We start from the raw sequence: 19,707 nt of genomic DNA, 5'->3' as shown, positions 1-19,707 counted from the left end.
AGAGAAAGTGGAACACCAGTTAAAAGGCTATTGAGTTTCTCTAGGTGGAGAATAGTGGTGCATTGGACTCAGGTGATACTGCTGGAATTAATGAAAAATTTTAGATTTGGGATATCATTTTGAATGTAGAAGCTTCAAAATTTGGTCATGAATTGGAAGAGAAGTATGAAATGCAAAGAGGACATATATTGGGCCTGATAAATTTTGGAGAAGAGTAGGTTAGTAGCGGGCAGGTGCTTGTTTTGTTTGTTCATTACTATTATTATTATTTTTTTTTTGGAGAGGGGGCAGAATCAAGATCATATTTTGGATACACTAAGTCTGAGATGCCTATTAGACATCTAACTATCAGAATACAGTTTGGCTACTGAATACACAAATCTGAGTCTGGGTGAAGGATTGGGACTGATGCTATACAACTGGAAGTCACTGCTTTATAGGTTATAGGTGACAGCAAGTTATCTATCAATAATTACTTTAAATGTAAATGGATTAAATTCTTCAATCAAAACACAGAGTGGCAGAATGGATTTAAAAACAAGATCTAAGAACGTACTGCTTACAAGAAACTCACTTTAACCTATGGATACACATAGGCTGAATGTAAAGGGATAAAAAAGATATTCCATGCAAACGTGAAAAAGAGAGCAGAAGTAGCTATACTTCCATCATACAAGATAGGCTTTCAGGCCAAATCTGTCACAAGAGAAAATGATTACTATACAACAATAAAGGAAAGGGGTGATTTAATCAGGAGTCTATATAACAATTGTAGATATATAAGTTCCCAGCATTAGAGCACTGAAATATATAAAGCAAATATTAACAGAACTGATGGAGAAAATAGACAGCAATACAATATAGTATGGGACTTTTATACCCCATTTTTAACAAGATAATCCAAAGAGAAAATAAATAATGAAATAGCAGATTTGAATCACACTGTCAATCAAAAGGATCTAACAGATATATAGAAAGCATTCCATCTAATAATAGCAGAATATATACTCTTCTCAAGTGCACATAGAACATTCTCCAGGATAGATCATATATTGGGTCACAAAATAAGTCTCAACAAAATTTAAAATATTGAAATGATATCAAGTATCTTTTCTGATCCCAGTGGTATGAAACTAGAAATCAATAGCAGGAAGAATTTTGGAAATTCACAAATATGTGGAAATTAAACAACACATTCCTTAACAACCAGTGGATTAAAGAAGAAATCAAAAAAGAAATAAAAGTGTGTCTTGGGACAAACAGAAATGAAAACACAATATGCCAAACTAATGGGATGCAGAAAAAGCAGTTTTAAAAGAGAAATTTATAGCAATAAATACCTACATTAAATAAAAAGAAAAAAACAAGTTGGCATATAATTGCATAACTAGAAGAAATTGATAAATTTCTAGAAGCCCACCAAGACTGAATCATAAAGAAATAGAAAATCTGAACAGATCAATAACAAGTAAGGCAGTTGAGTCAGTAATACAAAGTCTACCTTCAAAGAAAAGCCCAGGATATGATGGCTTCACGGCTGAATTCTACCAAACATTTAAAGAACTAATACCAAACTTTAACAAAGTCTTTCAAAATACTGAAGATGAGGGAACACTTCTAAATTCATTTTAAGAGGCCAGCATTAACCTTATACCAAAGCCACAAAAGGATGTCACAAGAAACTTACAAACCAGTATCCCTGATGAACATAGATGCAAAATCCTCACCTAAATACTAGTAAATCAAATTCAATAGCACATTAAAAGGATCACACATTATGATCAAGTGGGATTTATGCCTGGGATGCAAAGATGGTTCAACATATACAAATCAGTAAGTGTGCTACACCACGTTAACTGAATAAAGAATAAAAATCATATGATCACCTCAATAGGTGCAGAAAAAGTATTTGACAAAATTCAACATCATTTCATAATAAATGGATGATAAAACCACTTAACAAATTAGGTATAAAAGGAGTATACCTCAAACTGATAAAGGCCATATATGTACGACAACCCCAAAGCTGACATCATACTCAATGGAAGACCAAGAACAAGACAAGGGTTCCCACTGTCACCTCTTCTATTCAACATAGTATTGGAAGTCCTAGATAGAGCAAGTAGGCAAGAAAAAGCAATACAAGTCACACAGATTGGAAAGGAAGAAGTTCAATTACCCTTGTTTACAGACAATATGATCTTATATATAAAAAATTCTAAAGACTCCACCAAAAAATTGCTAGAACTAATAAATGAATTTGGTAAAGTTGCAGGTACAAAATCAACATATAAAAATTAGTTGTGCCGGGCGCGGTGGCTCAAGCCTGTAATCCCAGCACTTTGGNAAAAAAAAAAAAAAAAAAAAAAAAAAAAAAAAAAAAAAATTAGTTGTATTTCTATTTACTAATAGCAAACTATCTGAAAAACAAATTAAGAAAATCTCTAACAGTAATATATAAAATAAAATACTTGGGAATAAATTTATTCAAGGAAGTGCAATATCTGTACATTGAAAACTGTAAGACACATTGATTTAAAAAATTGAAAAAAGCACAAACAAATGGAAAGATATGCCATGGTCAAGGATTGGAAGAATTAAAATTGTTAAAACGTTCATACTACCCAAAGTTATCTAGAGATTCAATCAGCCTCTATCAAAATTCCAATGACAATTTTTACAGAAATAGAAAATACAATCCTAAAATTTGCTTGGAACCACAAATGACCGTGAATAGTCAAAGCAAACTTGAGAAAGAAGAACAAAACTTGAGGCATTACACTTCCTATTTCAACATACATTACAAAGCTAAAGAAAACACTATGGTGCTGGCATAAAAACAGACACATAGACAAATAGAAGAGAATAAAGAGCCCAGAAATAAACCCATGTATACATGGTCAACTAATATTTGACAAGGGCACCAGGAATACACAATGGGGAAAGGATAGTTTTGTCAATAAATGATCTTGGGAAAACCAGATATTCACCTGCAAAAGAAAGAGACTGAACCCTTATCTTATACCTTGTATAAAAATTACTTTGAAATGGATGAAAGACTCAAGTGTAAGACCTAGAACAGTAAAATTTATAGAAAACTACAGAGGAAAAAATCTCCTTGACATTGGCCTTGGCAATGACTTTTTTTTTGGATTCAACACTGAAAGCAAAGGCAACAAAAACACACATTAAATAAGTGGGATTACATCAAACTAAAAAGCTTCTGCACAGCAAAAGGAAATAATCAACAAAATGAAAAGGCAACCTACAAAACAGAAAAAATATTTTCAAACTATATATGTAATAAGGAGTTAACATCTAAAATAAGTAAGAAACCCATACAACTCAATAGCAAAAACAACCAAATAACCTCATTAAAAAATGAGCAAATGTTTTTCAGAGAAGACATACAAAATGGATAACAGGTATCTGAAAAGGTACTCAGCATCACTAATCATCAGGACAATGCAAATTATGCCTCAAAAAAGCTGGAAAAATGATAAATTATATTTAAAGCAATGATACTGGATCAGATCACATAGGGAGTTAGTGTAAATAGATAATACATCCAGTAACCAAGCCCTGGGAATGTTTGACATGAAAGAGTAAGAATGATTAAAATTATCAGGCCAGGAGCGGTGGCTCACGTCTGTAATCACAGCACTTTGGGAGGCTGAGGCGGGCGGATCATGAGGTCAGGAGATGGAGACCATCCTGGCTAACACGGTGAAACCGTCTCTACTAAAAAATAAATAAATAAATAAATAAATAAATAAATAAATAAAAATAGCCGGGGGTAGTGGCGGTGCCTGTAGTCCCAAGCTACTCAGGAAGCTGAGGCAGGAGAATGGCATAAACCCGGGAGGTGGAGCTTGCAGTGAGCCCAGATCACACCAGTGCACTCCAGCCTGGGCGACAGAGCGAGACTCCATCTCAAACAAACAAACAAACAAACAAAAAACAGAAAAAAAAAAAGAATGATTAAAATTAACTAGGAGAAAAGACAGAATGTGTAGCCAATGACGTAGGTGGATAAACAGGATTGTTTGGTCATCTTAAAGTTAGTGTTTCAAGAAAGAGAAGTGTTCAATTGTGATGTAGCTGCCTAGAAATGGATGTGAAACTGACCAGTGGATTTCCTTAGATGCATTGTGTTGGAAAATTTAACAAGAACTATTTTAATGGAATAATAGGCATAGAAGTCTAACTGAGTAGGGTTAAGAAAAAGTTTCAAAGTGACAATCTATTTAGTACACTATAAGGAGGTTTGCTATGAAAGGGAGAAGAGGCAGGGGACAGTGTCTGGAGAGGAACATAAGAGTCAAGAGGATTTCCTGAAATGGGAGATCTTAAAACATGTTTTCGTGGCATTAGAAATATTTTAGCAGAATGGAAGAAATTGACAATGCAAAAGAGAGTGGCTACAATTTTAGGAATATTCTTTGAAAGGGGAAGAGATATTGTAAAAAAAAAAAAAAAAAAATGAGGGGTGGAAAAAAATGAAGGTTGAATCTTAGGAGATAAGGCAGATATAATATAGGACAGATTCAAATATATTGGTAGATTTGGCCAGGCTGATGTCATTTCTTTAATGATTGTTTTGCTCTACTATGTAAAATCAACTGAGTTTGAGGAAGGTATGGGGATGTTGAAGATTTGAGGAGTGAATAGCATTCTGAGAAAATTTAAGAATGATTTAAAGAGGGAAATAGAATAGATTTTTCAGGAAACGTTGAAGCCCATTTAAAAAAAATAGTGGTCAAAAATTTTATGTGACATCAGTCAGCATAGTTTTAGGCTTTTGTTAGTTGTGCTTTTCCATTGGACTTCAGGCATTCTATAATTACAGAGAGGTGGATTTTTATCATAATTGTAGTTTTGTCAGATGAGTACCACAGGAGAAGGGGAAAGTTGTGGGAGTCTAGATAAGGAAGCTTTATAGTGACAGGAGAGGGAATGGGTCACCTTGGTGGAGACTGAAGTCTTCAAGAATGATTTTAGGAGTACTGGTATAAAGAAATTTAGAAAGGTGCTATAATCTCCAAAGAATTTGATATGATCATGAGGTTGGTAGATGACTACATAAAGGAAAGAAAGATTTGATATACTCTGCTAGTAGGTGCTTCCAAGAAACTGATTGTTTCATTGGCAGCAGGAGAAACTCAGTGGCTGTGTTTTAAATCCAACTGAGGGTGTATCACAATGGTAGTGGTGAGGATAGAGATTTCCCATACAAATTCAACGCTATGGATGTATTAGTTTGCTAGGGTTGCCATCACAATGTGCCATCACCACAACTGGGTGGTTGAAGCAACAGAAATGTATTTTCTCACAGTTTTGGAGACCAGAAGCCTGAGACAAAGGCGTCCTCAGAGTTTGTTTTCTCTGAGGGCTGAAGGAGAATCTGTGCCATGCCTTTCTCCTAGTGTCTAGTAGCCTCAGATGTTCCTTGGCTTATAGATGGTGTTCTCTGTGTGTTTTCACATCATTTTCCTTCTGTACACAAGTGTCTCTATGTTCAAATTTCTCCCTTTTATAAGGATACAATTAATACAGGAATGGGGCAGGGAAGTGCTGGGTAGAGAAGGGCAGTGTCCACAGCAAGGACTCCACCCTTGGGTCTATGCCCAGGGACTTAAGTGAGGACAGGTACTCCTGCTTTCAAGCCACAATGTTGCATTTTCCAAGACCACTCTCACCTGCCACACCCCTCATCTTGTGCCTGTAAAAACCCCAAGACCCTAGGAGGCATACACACAAGCAGCTAGACGTTGAGAGGAGTAAAGGAGCAAAAGAATGCACAGACAAGCACCAGCAGACGCTGGCACCGAGGGGAATTTGGCTGAGGGTGGTCAGAGGAGAGCCCAGCCACTGAGTGACTTGACTCCAGGAGAAAACTGCCTTCCCACTCCATCCCCCTTTTGGGCTCCCCATTCATCTGCTGAGAGCTACCTCCACCACTCAATAAAACCTTAAACTCATTCTCCAAGCCCACATGTGATCCAATTTTTTTTGGTACACTATGGCAAGAACCCCGGGATATAAAAGCTCTGTCTGTGCCATAAGGCATGGGGCCTAATTGAGCTGATTAACACAAGCCACCTGCAGACAGCAAAACTATAAAAGCACACTGTAATACGCACCCACTAGGGCTTCAGGAGCTGTAAACACTCAGCTGTAGACCCTGCCGTGAAGCCCCACAACTTGCTGATCTGCATGCTCCCCATAGAGGTTTGAGCAGCGAGGACACCAGAAGAAGCAAGCCATACCCCCACTGCATCCCCACTGCATGGGGATAAGGAAAAACTCCCATTTCACAATCATTTTGGATTACAGCCCAATCTAATGACCTCACTTTAACTTCAGGAACTGTTAAGACTTTATTTTCAAATAAAGTCACATTTACAGATACTGAGGGCCATGAATTCAACATCTTTTTGGGGCACACAATTCAATCTATAACAGTGGGCTTTCCTTAAATTCTTCCAATGGTAATAAGTTGCCAGGGGAAAATGAACTTGCCGGAAACTTTTGGTAATCTTTATTAATTTTAAAATTTGCAATCTTTCAGTATGTCATGGTCTGAGCAAAAATTGACTTTTAAAAAAGAGACGACAGAATTTGCATGATTCCAATGAAGTGTTTTTGCCCAGAATTGTTCTAACTTAGGTTTTAGAATGCTTAAAATTAATCATTTCTTTCAGATTAAACATTGTCCCCATCCTTGCCATTGTTTAAAATTCAAACATTCTTGTCTGAGAGTCATTCCTGCCTTATTTTCCTGGAGATGTCATGGATATGAGAAAATGTTTATAAAACACTTTGAAAAACACAAAACATCGTCAAGACAGAATGAAAAACAAATGAACAAGGTTTTACAAGTGGTGAGACGTAGTGTTGGCCTACTCCTCACCTTCTCTTATGCAAATGGACACAGCTTTATTGACTGGTCTTATTTTGGACTCATGACTACAGAATCTCTGGTGGGCACTTGGTACTTCCTGAGAAGCACACTACATTTCCTGAGTTCCTTCTGTCTTCTACTCTCTTAGACATCTATTACAGTGTATCCTTTCTCTGCAAACCTCCAACACATCCTCCTCTTTCTCACTCTTATCTAACGAACTTGCTTCCTACTTTGAGAAAACCAAAGCCATGAGAAGAGAACTTTCACAGACTCCTACCATGAGGTCTTCCCGCCTACCGTATCTGTTCCTTTTCATAGCCTGACTTTCTGCCTGCTATTATAGGTGAACATTTTGTGCTTTTCTCTAACAGCAACTCCTTCAGTTGTGCAGTGTAGCTATCCCCACCTGTATTCAGAAACATTGCTCTAGAAATTCTTCCGTCTGTTTTCTGTGTCATAATTTTCCTGCTCCCTATGGGATCACACCCATCAGCACACAAGTATCCTTTATTGTTTCCTAGGTTAAAAAATTCCTCTTTGGATGGAAATGTTTGTTATCTTGATTGTAGTAATGGTGTCACAGATGCTATCATCTGTCAAAACTGATACAATTGTACACCTTGAATATGTGCAGTTTATTGTACTTCAAATATACCTCAATAAAATAGAAAATAATTCTATTTGACCTCACTGTTGCTACAGCTAATACAGTATTTCTTAGCTCTCTCTTGCAGCAAAACTCCTTTGAATAGTTGGGTACATTCACTGCTTTCATCTCTTCTCTTTTCATTCTTTAACCTCCTTCCAACTGGGCTTTCACACCCTATCACTCCACCAACACTGCTTTTGTCTAGGCCACAAAGGACTTGATTATTGTTAAATCCAGGGGTCTGTTTTCAGTCATCATTTTATTTGGCATCTCAGTAGGTTTTGACACAGTAAGGTCATATCACCTATAAGTATACTCTTTATTTATTCATTTGCATGCTTCTACACTCCAGGGTTTTCTCCTATTCATAAAATGCTCCTGGACAGTCTTCTTTTCCGTGTCATCCTGTTCTCTTTTCACTCTTAATGTTGGAGTACTCCAGGGCTCAGCTTTTGAACATGTTTTCTTCTTTACTTGTTCCCTTTCTCGGTGATCTTCAACTGTTGAACGGTTTGAAATATTGTCTAAATAATGATGATTTCCACATTAATACCTGAACTCAGGATTCTCTCCTGAATTTCAGACACATAATAACCATACATTAATTTGGGTATACATTGTAAATATCAAATTTACTAGGTTTGCCATCAGACTGAACCCAGATCTTCTACATAAAGCTTTCTTTATCTAAATCTTCCCCATCTTAGTTAATGATGATTCCATTTTTTCAGTTACCTTGGCCAAAAACTTTGGTGACATACTTGACTCTCTTCTTTTTCTTTTAATCCATATCCAGTTTTCCAGCAAATACTACTGATTCTGTCTTTCAAGGTTTTGCAATTATTAACAAAGCTGCTATACATATCTATGTGCAGGTTTTTGTGTGGACATCAATTTTCTATTCTTTTGGGTAAATACAAAGAAGTGATTTCTGGATTGTATAGTATGTTTAGTTTTGTAAGAAACTGCCAAACTCTCTCCCAAAGTGGCTGGACCATTTCTCATTCCTGTTGCTCCGAGTCTTTGCCAGCATTTCTCAGTGTTTTGTCAGGTGTTGTCAGTGTTTTGGATTTCAGCCATTCTCATAGGTGTGCAGTGGTATCTCATTGTTTTAATTTGCAGTTCTTAATGAAAGATGATGTTGAACATATTTTCATATGCTTACTTGCCATCTATGTATCTCCTTGGCTGTTCAGACCTTTTTTTCCCCATTTTTAATTGGATTGTTTGTTTTCTTACTGTTGAGTTTTAAGAGTCCTTTGTATGCTTTGGATAGTAGCTCTTTTATCAGGTGTGTCTTATAAAAACATTTTCTCTCAGTCTATGGCTTGTATTCTCATTCTTTACATTGTTTTTCACAGAGGAGATGTTTTAATTTGAATGAAGAACAGCTTACCAGTTTTTTTTTTTCTTTTGTGGATTATGTCTTTGGTGTTGAACCTAAAAAGCCATCCCCATATTTAAGGCTATCCGGGTATTCTCCTATGTTATTTTCTAGGAGTATCATAAATGTGTGTTTTACACTGAGGTCTGGATCAATTTGGTTTTTTTTTTTTTTTTTTTTTTTTTTTTTTTTTTTTTTGAGAAGAATGTAGTGTCTGAATCTAGATTATTATATTTTTTTGCGTGTGTATATCCAGTTGTTCAAGTTACCATTTGTTGGAAAGACTGTCTTTGCTCCATTGTATTCCCTTTTCTCCTTTGTCAAAGGTTAGTTGACTACATTTACATGGGTCAGTTTCTGGACTCTCTATGCTGTTCCACTGTCCTCTTTGTCTGTTTTTTCACCACACACTGTCTTGATTACTGTAGTTTTATAGTAAGTCTTAAACTAAAGTAGCGTCAGTTCCCCGCCTCCAGAGGTCCCTGCAAGTTCCCACTTTAGCTGCTGGCCAGATTCAGCCTCCACTGGGCATGTTCACAAATTATCTCCTTGAGGATGACTCAGAGTCAGTTGAAGTTGTAATATTTGTACTCAATAAAAAGCATAACAGGACTGATATATTTAACTAGAATGCAAATTTATTAATTCAAAATAAGAAATATGATCGTTAGGTGAAAATAAGACTAGCCTAGTCAGTGCCTTCTCTCCTAGTAAGCAAGCTGGTGTTCTATTGCCCAGCAAGTTTACTACAATTGATAATAATACAGAGTATATTTCAACACAGTGAAAAGACAGGATTTTAAATGTTTTTACCACAAATAAATTGTTGATAAATATTTGAGGTAATGGATATACTAACTACTCTGATTTGATCATTTCAAAATATTTGTATGTATCAAAATATCACTCTGTACTCCATATTTATATTAAAATTAATAAAAAATAAAATTTAATAAGGTTTATTATTAAAATAAATAATACATTTTGATGTGTTAATTAAAAATAAAATATAACTTTAAAAACTGACATATAAAATCAGAATGTTAATTTATCAATTCAAAATAAATAACTGCCATCAGGTGAAGACAATATTATTCTAGTCAGAGCCTTCTCTCCGTATAAGCTAGCTCTGTTGCTGTCAGAGGTTTTCCTTGGTGAGCTCAGAGTCAGAGCTGGGTGATTGAATTATGTGACTGGGGCCTACACTGGCATCAGTCCATGGTAGCCTGTGGTAACCATTGCTTCAGTAGGGAAGTACCCTGCCCGGAGGACGGAGCCTTTAAAATGCCACCACAGGATGTTCTTCTCTGGACATGGTAAAAGAAACACATACAATATTTGCTTCTGTGGCTGTAAATGCAACTCTCCTTTTGTTATTTTATTTTTAATGCTTTCAAGGCTAACCACTGACTCCTGCTGATCGATGCATTCTTTATTTTAGATATGCTATTGTGTTCAATCAATTGTAGTCAAGTCTTGCAGGCGAGGGAGCCGTTCTGTCTCTTTCTAAAGTGAAATTGCCTAAACATTGTTGAGCTCCATTATGTGTAGGCTTAAAAATTTAACTCTACTTCTAAATTCATGGGGAATGCATTAGCTTCAGAAGAAAAATGGGTACTAGAGGGGCACTTGACTGTGGAGGGCAAAAGCAGCAATCAGTCTATTAAAGTGATTCTCATCCTAGGCCAAGCAGCAGAATCCTTGTGACATTTTTAAAAAGAGAGAGAGAGATGATAAAGATGTGGGCTCTTTACGTTTTGATAAGTGATACCATATTACTTTCCAAAGATATTGTTTGAATTCATATTTCTAACATTAATATGTACCTACTTCCCTACCTTCTTAGTATTTACTGCTAAACATTTTATCTCAGCTTTGCTATTGGGTAACAGCTTTGGTAAAATATATGATAGGTAAAAATATACAAAACATACTTATGAATATCACGTAAACATGTTGCCCCTATTTCCATGCATGATGAAGAGAAAATCATATTGCATGTTTATTCTTCTGCAAAGAAATGATTCCTTAAGTAATGGGGAGTTAAATGATCATGTGTTGATTTGCAGCTTATGTTAATTGGCCAGTCATCATATTAGAATAGAGATCGACTGTGCTGTCTACATATAATTTACATCAAATAAAATAGAAAGGGACACATTTATGGTGAGTTCAGGAAATAATATGCTTTTAGTTTTGAAATAAAATCAATAAGTCCCTTGTTGTCTGTGACCCTCAGGGTATTAATGTATAGTTCTTTATTGTAAATGAATGAGAAGAGGATTGAACAATTACAATAAATATAAAAGCATTTTGAGAAACCTGAAATCTGAGAGATGGTGGACCTTTACTGAGGGGACTTTCTGTTTTATATTATAGATTAAATTATACTGAGACATAAAATTATAAACATATAATTATAACTATACATATAATTATATATAAATTATATTCCTAGCATTATTTTTGTGATAAACCTTAGGGTGCCAATACTCAAGGAACCATTAGAAAGCCATCTTTCTAAGGCCACCGAAATAACTCCTTTGTATATAGCAGGATTTCAGAAAACCAATGCCTGTTAAATCTATTTTGCAAATAGTTTTTGCAATAGGCACCAGGTTTGCTGTTTCCACCAATGAGCATATTGCTCAATAAATGACTGTCCAAATTACTATCCATTGACTTGGAGCTCTTCTCTTCCTTATTAGAATTTTCCAAATGCATCATTTGCTTTACTGATCCATAGCACTTCTTCACTGAATCAGCTTCATTATATGCACACCATCACCTTTTGGCCAACATTCCCATCTGATTTGTAGCTATTTATCTTTCATGCTCAGCACGCAGTAGGGGCTTTATTATATTTAACATATACTGCTTGATGACTATGTCTCGTCTCTACAGATGAGACAATATTTTTTTCTGTGTTTCCCAGAGTTCAGTCCCAGGTTTGGAAACTGATCTAAATGCTAGTTCTAACTTGGTTTTATTCTGGGAGTGTTCCTGGGCCAGGTTAAATTCTATTATCTTTCTGACTCCAAATTCTGTTGAAAATAATGACAACAACAATAAAAAAGATTGAAAAGTTATACCAAAATCTACCTGCGATGTAAAATCGTCTGATAATGAAAATAGCCTCGTGATCCTGAGTCACCATAGTTTCCTCAGATTCTAACTTTCTAAAAAATCAATAACCATGGAAGAGTAGGTCCTAGTGACCCAGGTAAAGAGCCCCAGTAGGAGTTAAGGGCCACAGTTTGTGTCCCAGCTCAGCCAACAACCACTGTGGGAATTTAAGCAAGTCATTTTACCATCTGAAACTGTCTCTTCGTCTTTAAAGAGATTAGAATTCAAATTCGTAATTACTTGCAGATCAGAGACCCCTCTGAGATTCTGCTGAAAACTGTTGACCTCCTTCCCTGAAAAAAGCACAAATACACTATAAATAGAATTCCAAGAGGGTCAGAAGCTCTTTAAAATCCACCCATAGATTCCCTAGAGGACTTTAGAATGATTTACATGGTCTAAAATATGTAGTTGATAAAACAAAATAAATCTATTTACATGTGCTACTCCCTATGTGAATTAGTTTTAAAATGTGTATTTGGGCCATTATGTCATTCGACGTTTTATTACTTTTTTGTAACTTATAGTACTCAAAACAGAGCTAATTTTTCAATAGTGCTGAATATTTCCTTTGTGGATTAGTAGCATCCTAGGATCTGCAAGTTTACATGTTCACCCTGCTACTCAATGCAGGAATCATCTATAACCTTCCTCAGAGATGAAACTATAGCTTTGACTTGAACATGTACAGTGATGAGGAACTCATTCATTTGTTTATTTCTGGGCAAACATAAAGAATTTGGGAATTTTCTTTTTTATATTGAGCTATAATCTGCCTATACACATAAATGTCAGCCGTGGAACCTATTTCTGCTCTTAGAAGCTACATAGATTAATTTTATTTCCTTTTCCAGTATTTGAGGAAATCGAAGTCAGTCTCTATTGTCCTCTATTAATTTCCTCTATGCTAAATATTCCAGTTTCATCTATAATTCCTCCAGAAAAGTGATGTCATAAAACTACCTTTTATCTCAATTCTCTTCTTAAACAGTCCTCTTAAAATGCAGATGAGAACTAGGCAACATGTTGCAGGAAAAGTCTGACCAACACGTGTTAGAGAGCAGTTCCCTTTCTTATACTGCCAACTTCGCTACTAGGAATACCACCAACACTGCCAGGAGCTCTGTGCCTGGATACACCAGGTCAAGTGAAATTGTAGTCACCTAAAATCCCTAACTGTAATTAATTAAGGTTGCCCTTATACTCTATTTTGTTTTTTTTTTTAAGAACTAAATTAACCTTTCTAAAAACAAAAATTCTGTTGAACTCTACCTTAATTGCTTAGGCCATCATTCCAGCTCTTGGAAACCTTTACTCACTTTGTCATTCATGTCATCTTTTCTTCCAAATTTTGTGTTATCTAAAATGTAATGAGCCTCCTGTCTTTGGCTTCAAATTAATTGATTAAAAATATTGACCTGTGGTTTGCCAAATATAAAACTCCCTCTGTGGATTCAGTGTTCAAAATTCTTCACTCAGTTACTTCACAGCTTTGTTGAATCCACATTTAACCATTTGATCTACAGAATAGAGAAGACAGTAAATATTGTGTTCTGCTTGGGGTCAAAATTTCTTTCTTTTCCTTTTCTTTTATTGTCTACTTTCTTTTCTTCATTCCTTCATATTTTCATATGGCATAGCCTTGTCTTCTACGTGGTCCCTTTTACTGTGTGCTCATTTTGCTTTGAAGAAAAGAACCTCCAATGTGTTTTTTGGGATTCCTTGGCCTTCTGCCCATATGCAGCCCTGGCTGAGTCTGCCCTTGCTCCTGAGGTTGTTTGCCATGTACCAAGCCTCAAACCCTATGCAGGGGAGGGTTTTTCCTGATGCTCATTAGCATCTGGCAGAGGAGGAAGCTCTGAGTATTTCAACAACACCCCCAGACCAATTCATTTTCATCCATCTCTAGAATTACATCAAATGTAACCGTCTTCAAACATCAAATGGGGATTTAAAGAAAATTGAAACACAAATCATACATGTGTTTTGGGATGCAGGAGAGGTGTAGGGAGAAAGAAATTATTACATAGTCCTCAGCAGATTTTTCACTTTAATCTCAGCATTATTGCATCTATAATCAGATGAATATTTATGATGGGAAAAGAGAGAGATTGCTTTGAAGGTTGCTTCAAAGCACACATCAATCAATCATTTATTATCCAATTGAAAGACGATATTAGAGTAAACTGCTTTGGGAATCAAAGAATTTGTTGTAGATATTCTGCTGAACAGCTCTTTGGTAACATGTCACCTGCTCCTGCCTCATCAAAATGTTTCACCTGGAAATAGTTGTGTCACAATTGTATAGGGCTAAGGAAGACCTTCTAACATTTGTCCAAGTGAGTGATTTTACTTTGCAAAATGGCTTTTTCATATAATTTTGTGACCATTATTATTATAAAATAATTAAATGTGGATCAGGATAAACAAGCAGACCTATTCTCAAGTGTGGAAAGTGGGTAATTAATGGATTAATGAGTTAAACATCTTAATTATTGATTTTTTCCTTTATATTTAATCCTCTCATTTAGACAAGTCGATGTGGACATTAAATTATTACCTCTTATTTAAAGAACATTATCTCAATTTATTACTCTGTAGTTACCTTGTGGTAACTACAATTTATTATTTATTACTCTGTAGTTATCTTGTGGATGAAAAAGATGAGCTCTGGAGTCACTAGAACCTTTGCAAACCTGGCAAGATATAGTCAACTTCAGCTCAGGAAGAAGAGTGGCAGGTGGCTGAATGATTACTGTGCCTTAACATTTCAGAGGGAACCCCCAAGACCTTGGTGCCAGGTTAATTGGTACTCCAAACCTATGATAAATCCTAGAGAATGATGGAAAGTTTGGGTCAGCAGCCAGAAAGATAAAGGTGAAAATGAATCAGTGTCTCTTAATAATGGAACTTTATGACTTACTCATTCATACCCTCATTAATTCATTCAGTATTTGTTGAGGGACTACTATGTGTCAGAACTTCTCTTAGCATCACAATACCCTTATAACCTTGTACAAATCATTTATCTTCTCTAAGTCTAAATTTTACTAGACAGGTGTCTACCACAAGGAGTTGTGAGGTTTAGTGACTCATGTCTATAAGACTCCAGCAGAGTGACTGGTTGGACACTCAATAAACCCTCTTCCCTTTCCCTGAGCACTGAGACTTCTTTTTCAGGTAATTTATGGTAGTATGAGATGAATTCCATGTCTTAGTAACAAATTTCTCCCTACAGTGTTAGATCAAGAAGAATTGTGAATAATGTATGTTTTCAGATGAATTTACGTATTTAGATATTATTACAAGTGATAAAATATTTTTGCAATCCATAAAGTCCAAGGATGTCACTGTTTGCCAAATAGCCCTCTGAGGCTTGCTGACAGCCATACATGCAAACTTACACATTTCTTGAGACTCTTTGTTTTATAGCAAACGTGAATATGACTTCATTTCATTTATCAATTCTTACTGGAGTGTTTTTTTAGTAATACTTAAAAAATCTCATAAACTAATTTTATAAGATACAAAAAAGTGTAAAATTTCGCACATTAACCATCACTAGATGCATAAAGTTTCAGCTCCTCTGATGTCTTAACAGAATAGACTCGAGGGAAATGAAAGATAATTTTGTAGATTGAGTGTGGTTGTTGTAATTGTCTTCTGATTTATACCCTAAATTTGAAATAATTTTGAAAAAAGTCTAGAGATAGATTATTGTGGAACTGCCAAAGGCATATACCAAATTGTTACTTCATTAATTCAATCAATCATTTAGTCAATAAATATTAATGAGTACCTACTGTTTGCTAAGCACTGTGCCTGGGACTCCAAAATGAAATTACATATTTCTCAGCATCAAGGAGTTTTCTCTAATGAGAAAGATATGTGAACAAATACAGTTCTATAAGGTAATCAACAATAGATGTTCCAAGAGCAGGGGGAATATGAGAAAGTCTCTATCTACATGGGGAATTGAGGTAGCCATCAGAGAGGAGGCAAGCTGACACCAGAAGGATGAGTGGGAGATTATCAGGTGTGTGTAGGATGAAGATGTCTGGCAGTGAGAATAGAACAAGAAAAGTGTGAAAGCCTGAGGGAGCCTGGAGTGGCCAGGAGGAGAAGTAGGTTAGTGTTGTTAAGTGTAAATTACCCTGAAAGCAAGAAATGCTGGTGAGAAATGGTAGAGAGCCCAGATTACAAGAGCCTTGTATAGCAGGCAAATGTATGCCAATGTTTTTCCCACTGTGTAGGTTGTGGGGGAAGTTATTGAAGAATTTTGAGTAGAGAAGTTCCATAATCACATTGGTATGTTTAGGTTCTGAGAGAAGATTCACAATATTGTGATTGTTTTGGTGTTTATAAGATACAGAAATGGCACGCACACCCTTTTTTTCCTGGGGGTTTCAATAGTTCTTATTGTAATATAATTGAGGGATGCCAAAAGCAATATTTGAACTAAGTGATACATTAGAATTATAGAATTATAATAAGAATCTGTGAGCAGATTTTTAGTTCACAGGTTTTTAATAGGCTGTGATGCAATCCCTAATGGAGAAGCTTTAATGATGAAAGATAGCCTGCCTCTAATGGAAATTCATCTGGGTATGTTTTTATTACTCAGTGAATTAAAAGGTTTTATAGGATTACATTGTTAAGATTCTCGGAGAAAACATATAAACAGCAAATGAAAACTTTCCACTCTTCTTTATCTCTTGCAGCAAAGCGGTTACTATTCCAGAAATGAAAATCATTTAAATTTTGCATAATTTTTATGATTTCAGGGGTTAAGCATCTGAAAGGCCAGAATGAATCAGCATTCCCTGAAGAAGAAGAAGGCACCAGTGAAAGAGAGGAGCAGCAGGACCACTAATTACTGGTCTGCAGCAAGAAGGCTTCTTGGAAATAACTGAACTATTAACTTTTCTGAATATTCCATGGAATTCCACTGCTTAATTTCCGAAAGATCCTCCATCTCTGCACCCCCATTCATACAGTAGCTATGCACCTCCTGGAAGTCTCCTTAACTGAACTTTAGAACTAAGTATCCATTGTTCCACATCACTTACAATTAAAGAATAAGCATTTATTTTACAGTGATTCTGCTTTTTAACTATGTAAAAATTTGCAGACATGTGACTGTTCTAACTTTAATACTGCCAGAGCTTAATCCTTGATGTCCTACTGATAAGGTTTGCATTCTAACAACACATGTAAATAACATCACTTTAAGAGTAAAAAATAAATAGTAAATACATTTAGACATGAGTGTGTGTGTATGTGTGTATGTGTGTGTGGGCTTAACTTAAAGAGAAATATCTAATAAAACTTTTATCTTAAGTTTTGCATTGATCAAATTTCTGTATCCAGAACAGAATATAATGTTTATTTTTAAATGATGAAGAAATGCCAGTTTTCTTGATTCAGTACACTACAACTTTAGATACTAAACATCTTTTTCCCACCAACAACACATTAATGGTTGATTATAAAACTTTAGAACTGTCTTCATTTTCTAAGCTGCTAGATATATATTTCCTAGCATTTTCTCTAGTTATTAAGAAAGAAAATGATAAATCTAAAATCTATGCCAAATCTTCCTACCCCTTCTTTAGCTATTACTTTAAATTTGGGTCATCTATTTCCTATTACATTTTGATAAATAATTAGCAGTTTATAAATCTTCCATATCAAAAAATAAGAAATTCCATTAATTCATGCATATAATCATTTATTCATTAATTAAATAAATATCTTTTATGAGCTTATCCCTAGGAAGGTACTCTGCTGGGAATTATGAAAATAAAAGAAACATACTTTTACCCCTATAGAACTGGCAGAAAAGATTATAGCATTAGCATAAAGCAAGATTTTATATGATAATATTATTTATTGAATAATTTAAAGTTCTGGGCATTTTGAACAATTTTAATTATACATTATTTGTGAAGGCAAAGTATCTAAACTACAAAATTTAGGGGGAATGGAAGAATACCCAATTTGGTTCCTTTATTACTAATATTAATGAAATTCAAATGTATCATGGATAAAAAAATGGAAAGATTTCTCAGAACTTAGTAAAGGAAAAATGAAGGCAGGAAGAAAAAATCAAATGTGTAATCCACGGTGGGATCTTAATATCAAGATTCAAATTTGTAAAATGATTGCTTTTAATTTTGAACATGAGTTTTGTAATGTAGAAGTTAAGAGAGTTTTATGGAGCTGTCAGAGAATGCAGTGAGTTGACAACATTTTCCGTAGTATTTTTCTCCAAGAAAATAAGTGTGAAACCCATTGATAAGCATACCACAAGTATAAATGACTATTCTAGTTTAATCTCTCTCTCTTCTTCCTTCTTTCCTTTCTGTCTTTCTCCCTCCCTCCTTCCCTTCCTTTCTTTCTTCCTTTTCTCTCTCCCTCTCTCCCCTTCTCCCTCTCCTTCTCTGCCTTTCTCCACCACTCCCTTGACTTTTTCTTTGTTAAGCCAAAACTTTCTGGATTTTCTATACCACCTGCTATGACTCTGTTTATTTCCCAAGTTTCTCTCTACTTAAAACCTGATTAAGGCCCTTATTTTAAGTGATTTTGAATTATTTGTGTTTGGAAAACATCTTAATGCCCCTTGAGAGTATTTGAGACACCCTGAGGTGCTAAAACATAGCATTGCCCTTCCCTTTTCTTGAACAGATGCTTTAAAATGCTTTTCAAAAGGACTCAGGCAAACAAAAGAAACCAAAGCTTTTGCTGATTTTGTAACATCATTTAGGGTAATATACAGGATAGTTTCTGGATTTTCTGTTCTGTTCTCCATTCCTAAAACACAAAGAAATCAACATTAAGAGCGTAAGTTTTCTTTGGGAAATGTTGGTTTCTTCCATTCTGTTCTCCACTCTCAAAACACAAAGAGATCACAATTAAAAGCTTAAGTTTTCCTTGGGAAATATGTTGACTTTCTCAGAAATTTGAAGGAAACCAGTTGAGATAATGGCTTTTCACTTTACTTTTCACACAATTATAGTTTACAAAATTTTTTTTTCTAGGAGGCAACTTGGCCTCAGTTTGGCAGAATGGGCAAAGAAACTGCCGAAAGCAAAACAAAACAGAAACTGTATTTCCCAGATCACATTTATAATATAATTGTTAGTAGCTGGGCTTTGAGTTATTCTGACTTGGATTCAACTACAGGCTCTACCAGATTTCAGACTCAGTTTCTTCATTTGTAAAGTGGGTACAATCATACCTAACTTACTGGGTTATTGTGAGGCTTAAATGAGATAAGACCTATAAAATACTTAGCCAAGCTTAGTGAGCATTTAATAATTGGTGTATATTATTATTAGAGTTAGAAAGGACTTCAGAGGACTTCTGTCTTAACTTTATCTACTTCATGATCCTCTTCAACATTATGAACAAGTGATTAATCACCCCACTTATTTATTTTTATTTTATTTATTTATTTATTTATTTATTTATTTATTTATTTATTTAGAGATGGAGTCTCTCTCTGTCACCAGACTGGAGTGCAGTGGCGCCATCTCGGCTCACTGCAACCTCCACCTCCCCAGTTCAAGCGATTGCCCTGCCTCAGCCTCCCAAGTAGCTGGGACTACAGGTGCCCACTACCACGCCCAGCTGATTTTT

General features: G+C 35.4%; 1 protein-coding gene across 2 annotated transcripts in view; it reads left to right on the top strand.

Moving 5' to 3' along the window:
- Positions 1-19,707, top strand: part of PPP1R1C (protein phosphatase 1 regulatory inhibitor subunit 1C) — a 148,828-nt gene that overhangs the window by 121,375 nt on the left and 7,746 nt on the right. The window contains exon 5 of one of the 2 annotated variants that reach the window (XM_017867436.1): positions 16,851-16,945. In XM_017867436.1, the coding sequence (XP_017722925.1) occupies positions 16,851-16,939 (89 nt within the window). In that variant the 3' untranslated portion in view covers positions 16,940-16,945. Of the gene's footprint in view, positions 1-16,850; positions 17,328-19,707 lie in introns of those variants that run through there. The other variant, XM_017867435.1, reaches the window with a different exon arrangement.

Source organism: Rhinopithecus bieti, unplaced genomic scaffold (assembly GCF_001698545.2).
Source record: "Rhinopithecus bieti isolate Rb0 unplaced genomic scaffold, ASM169854v2 scaffold_3041, whole genome shotgun sequence".
Classification (NCBI taxonomy): Eukaryota; Metazoa; Chordata; class Mammalia; order Primates; family Cercopithecidae; genus Rhinopithecus; species Rhinopithecus bieti.
Note: the sequence above shows the minus strand (reverse complement) of the source record. Positions and strands in the feature narration are given on the sequence as shown.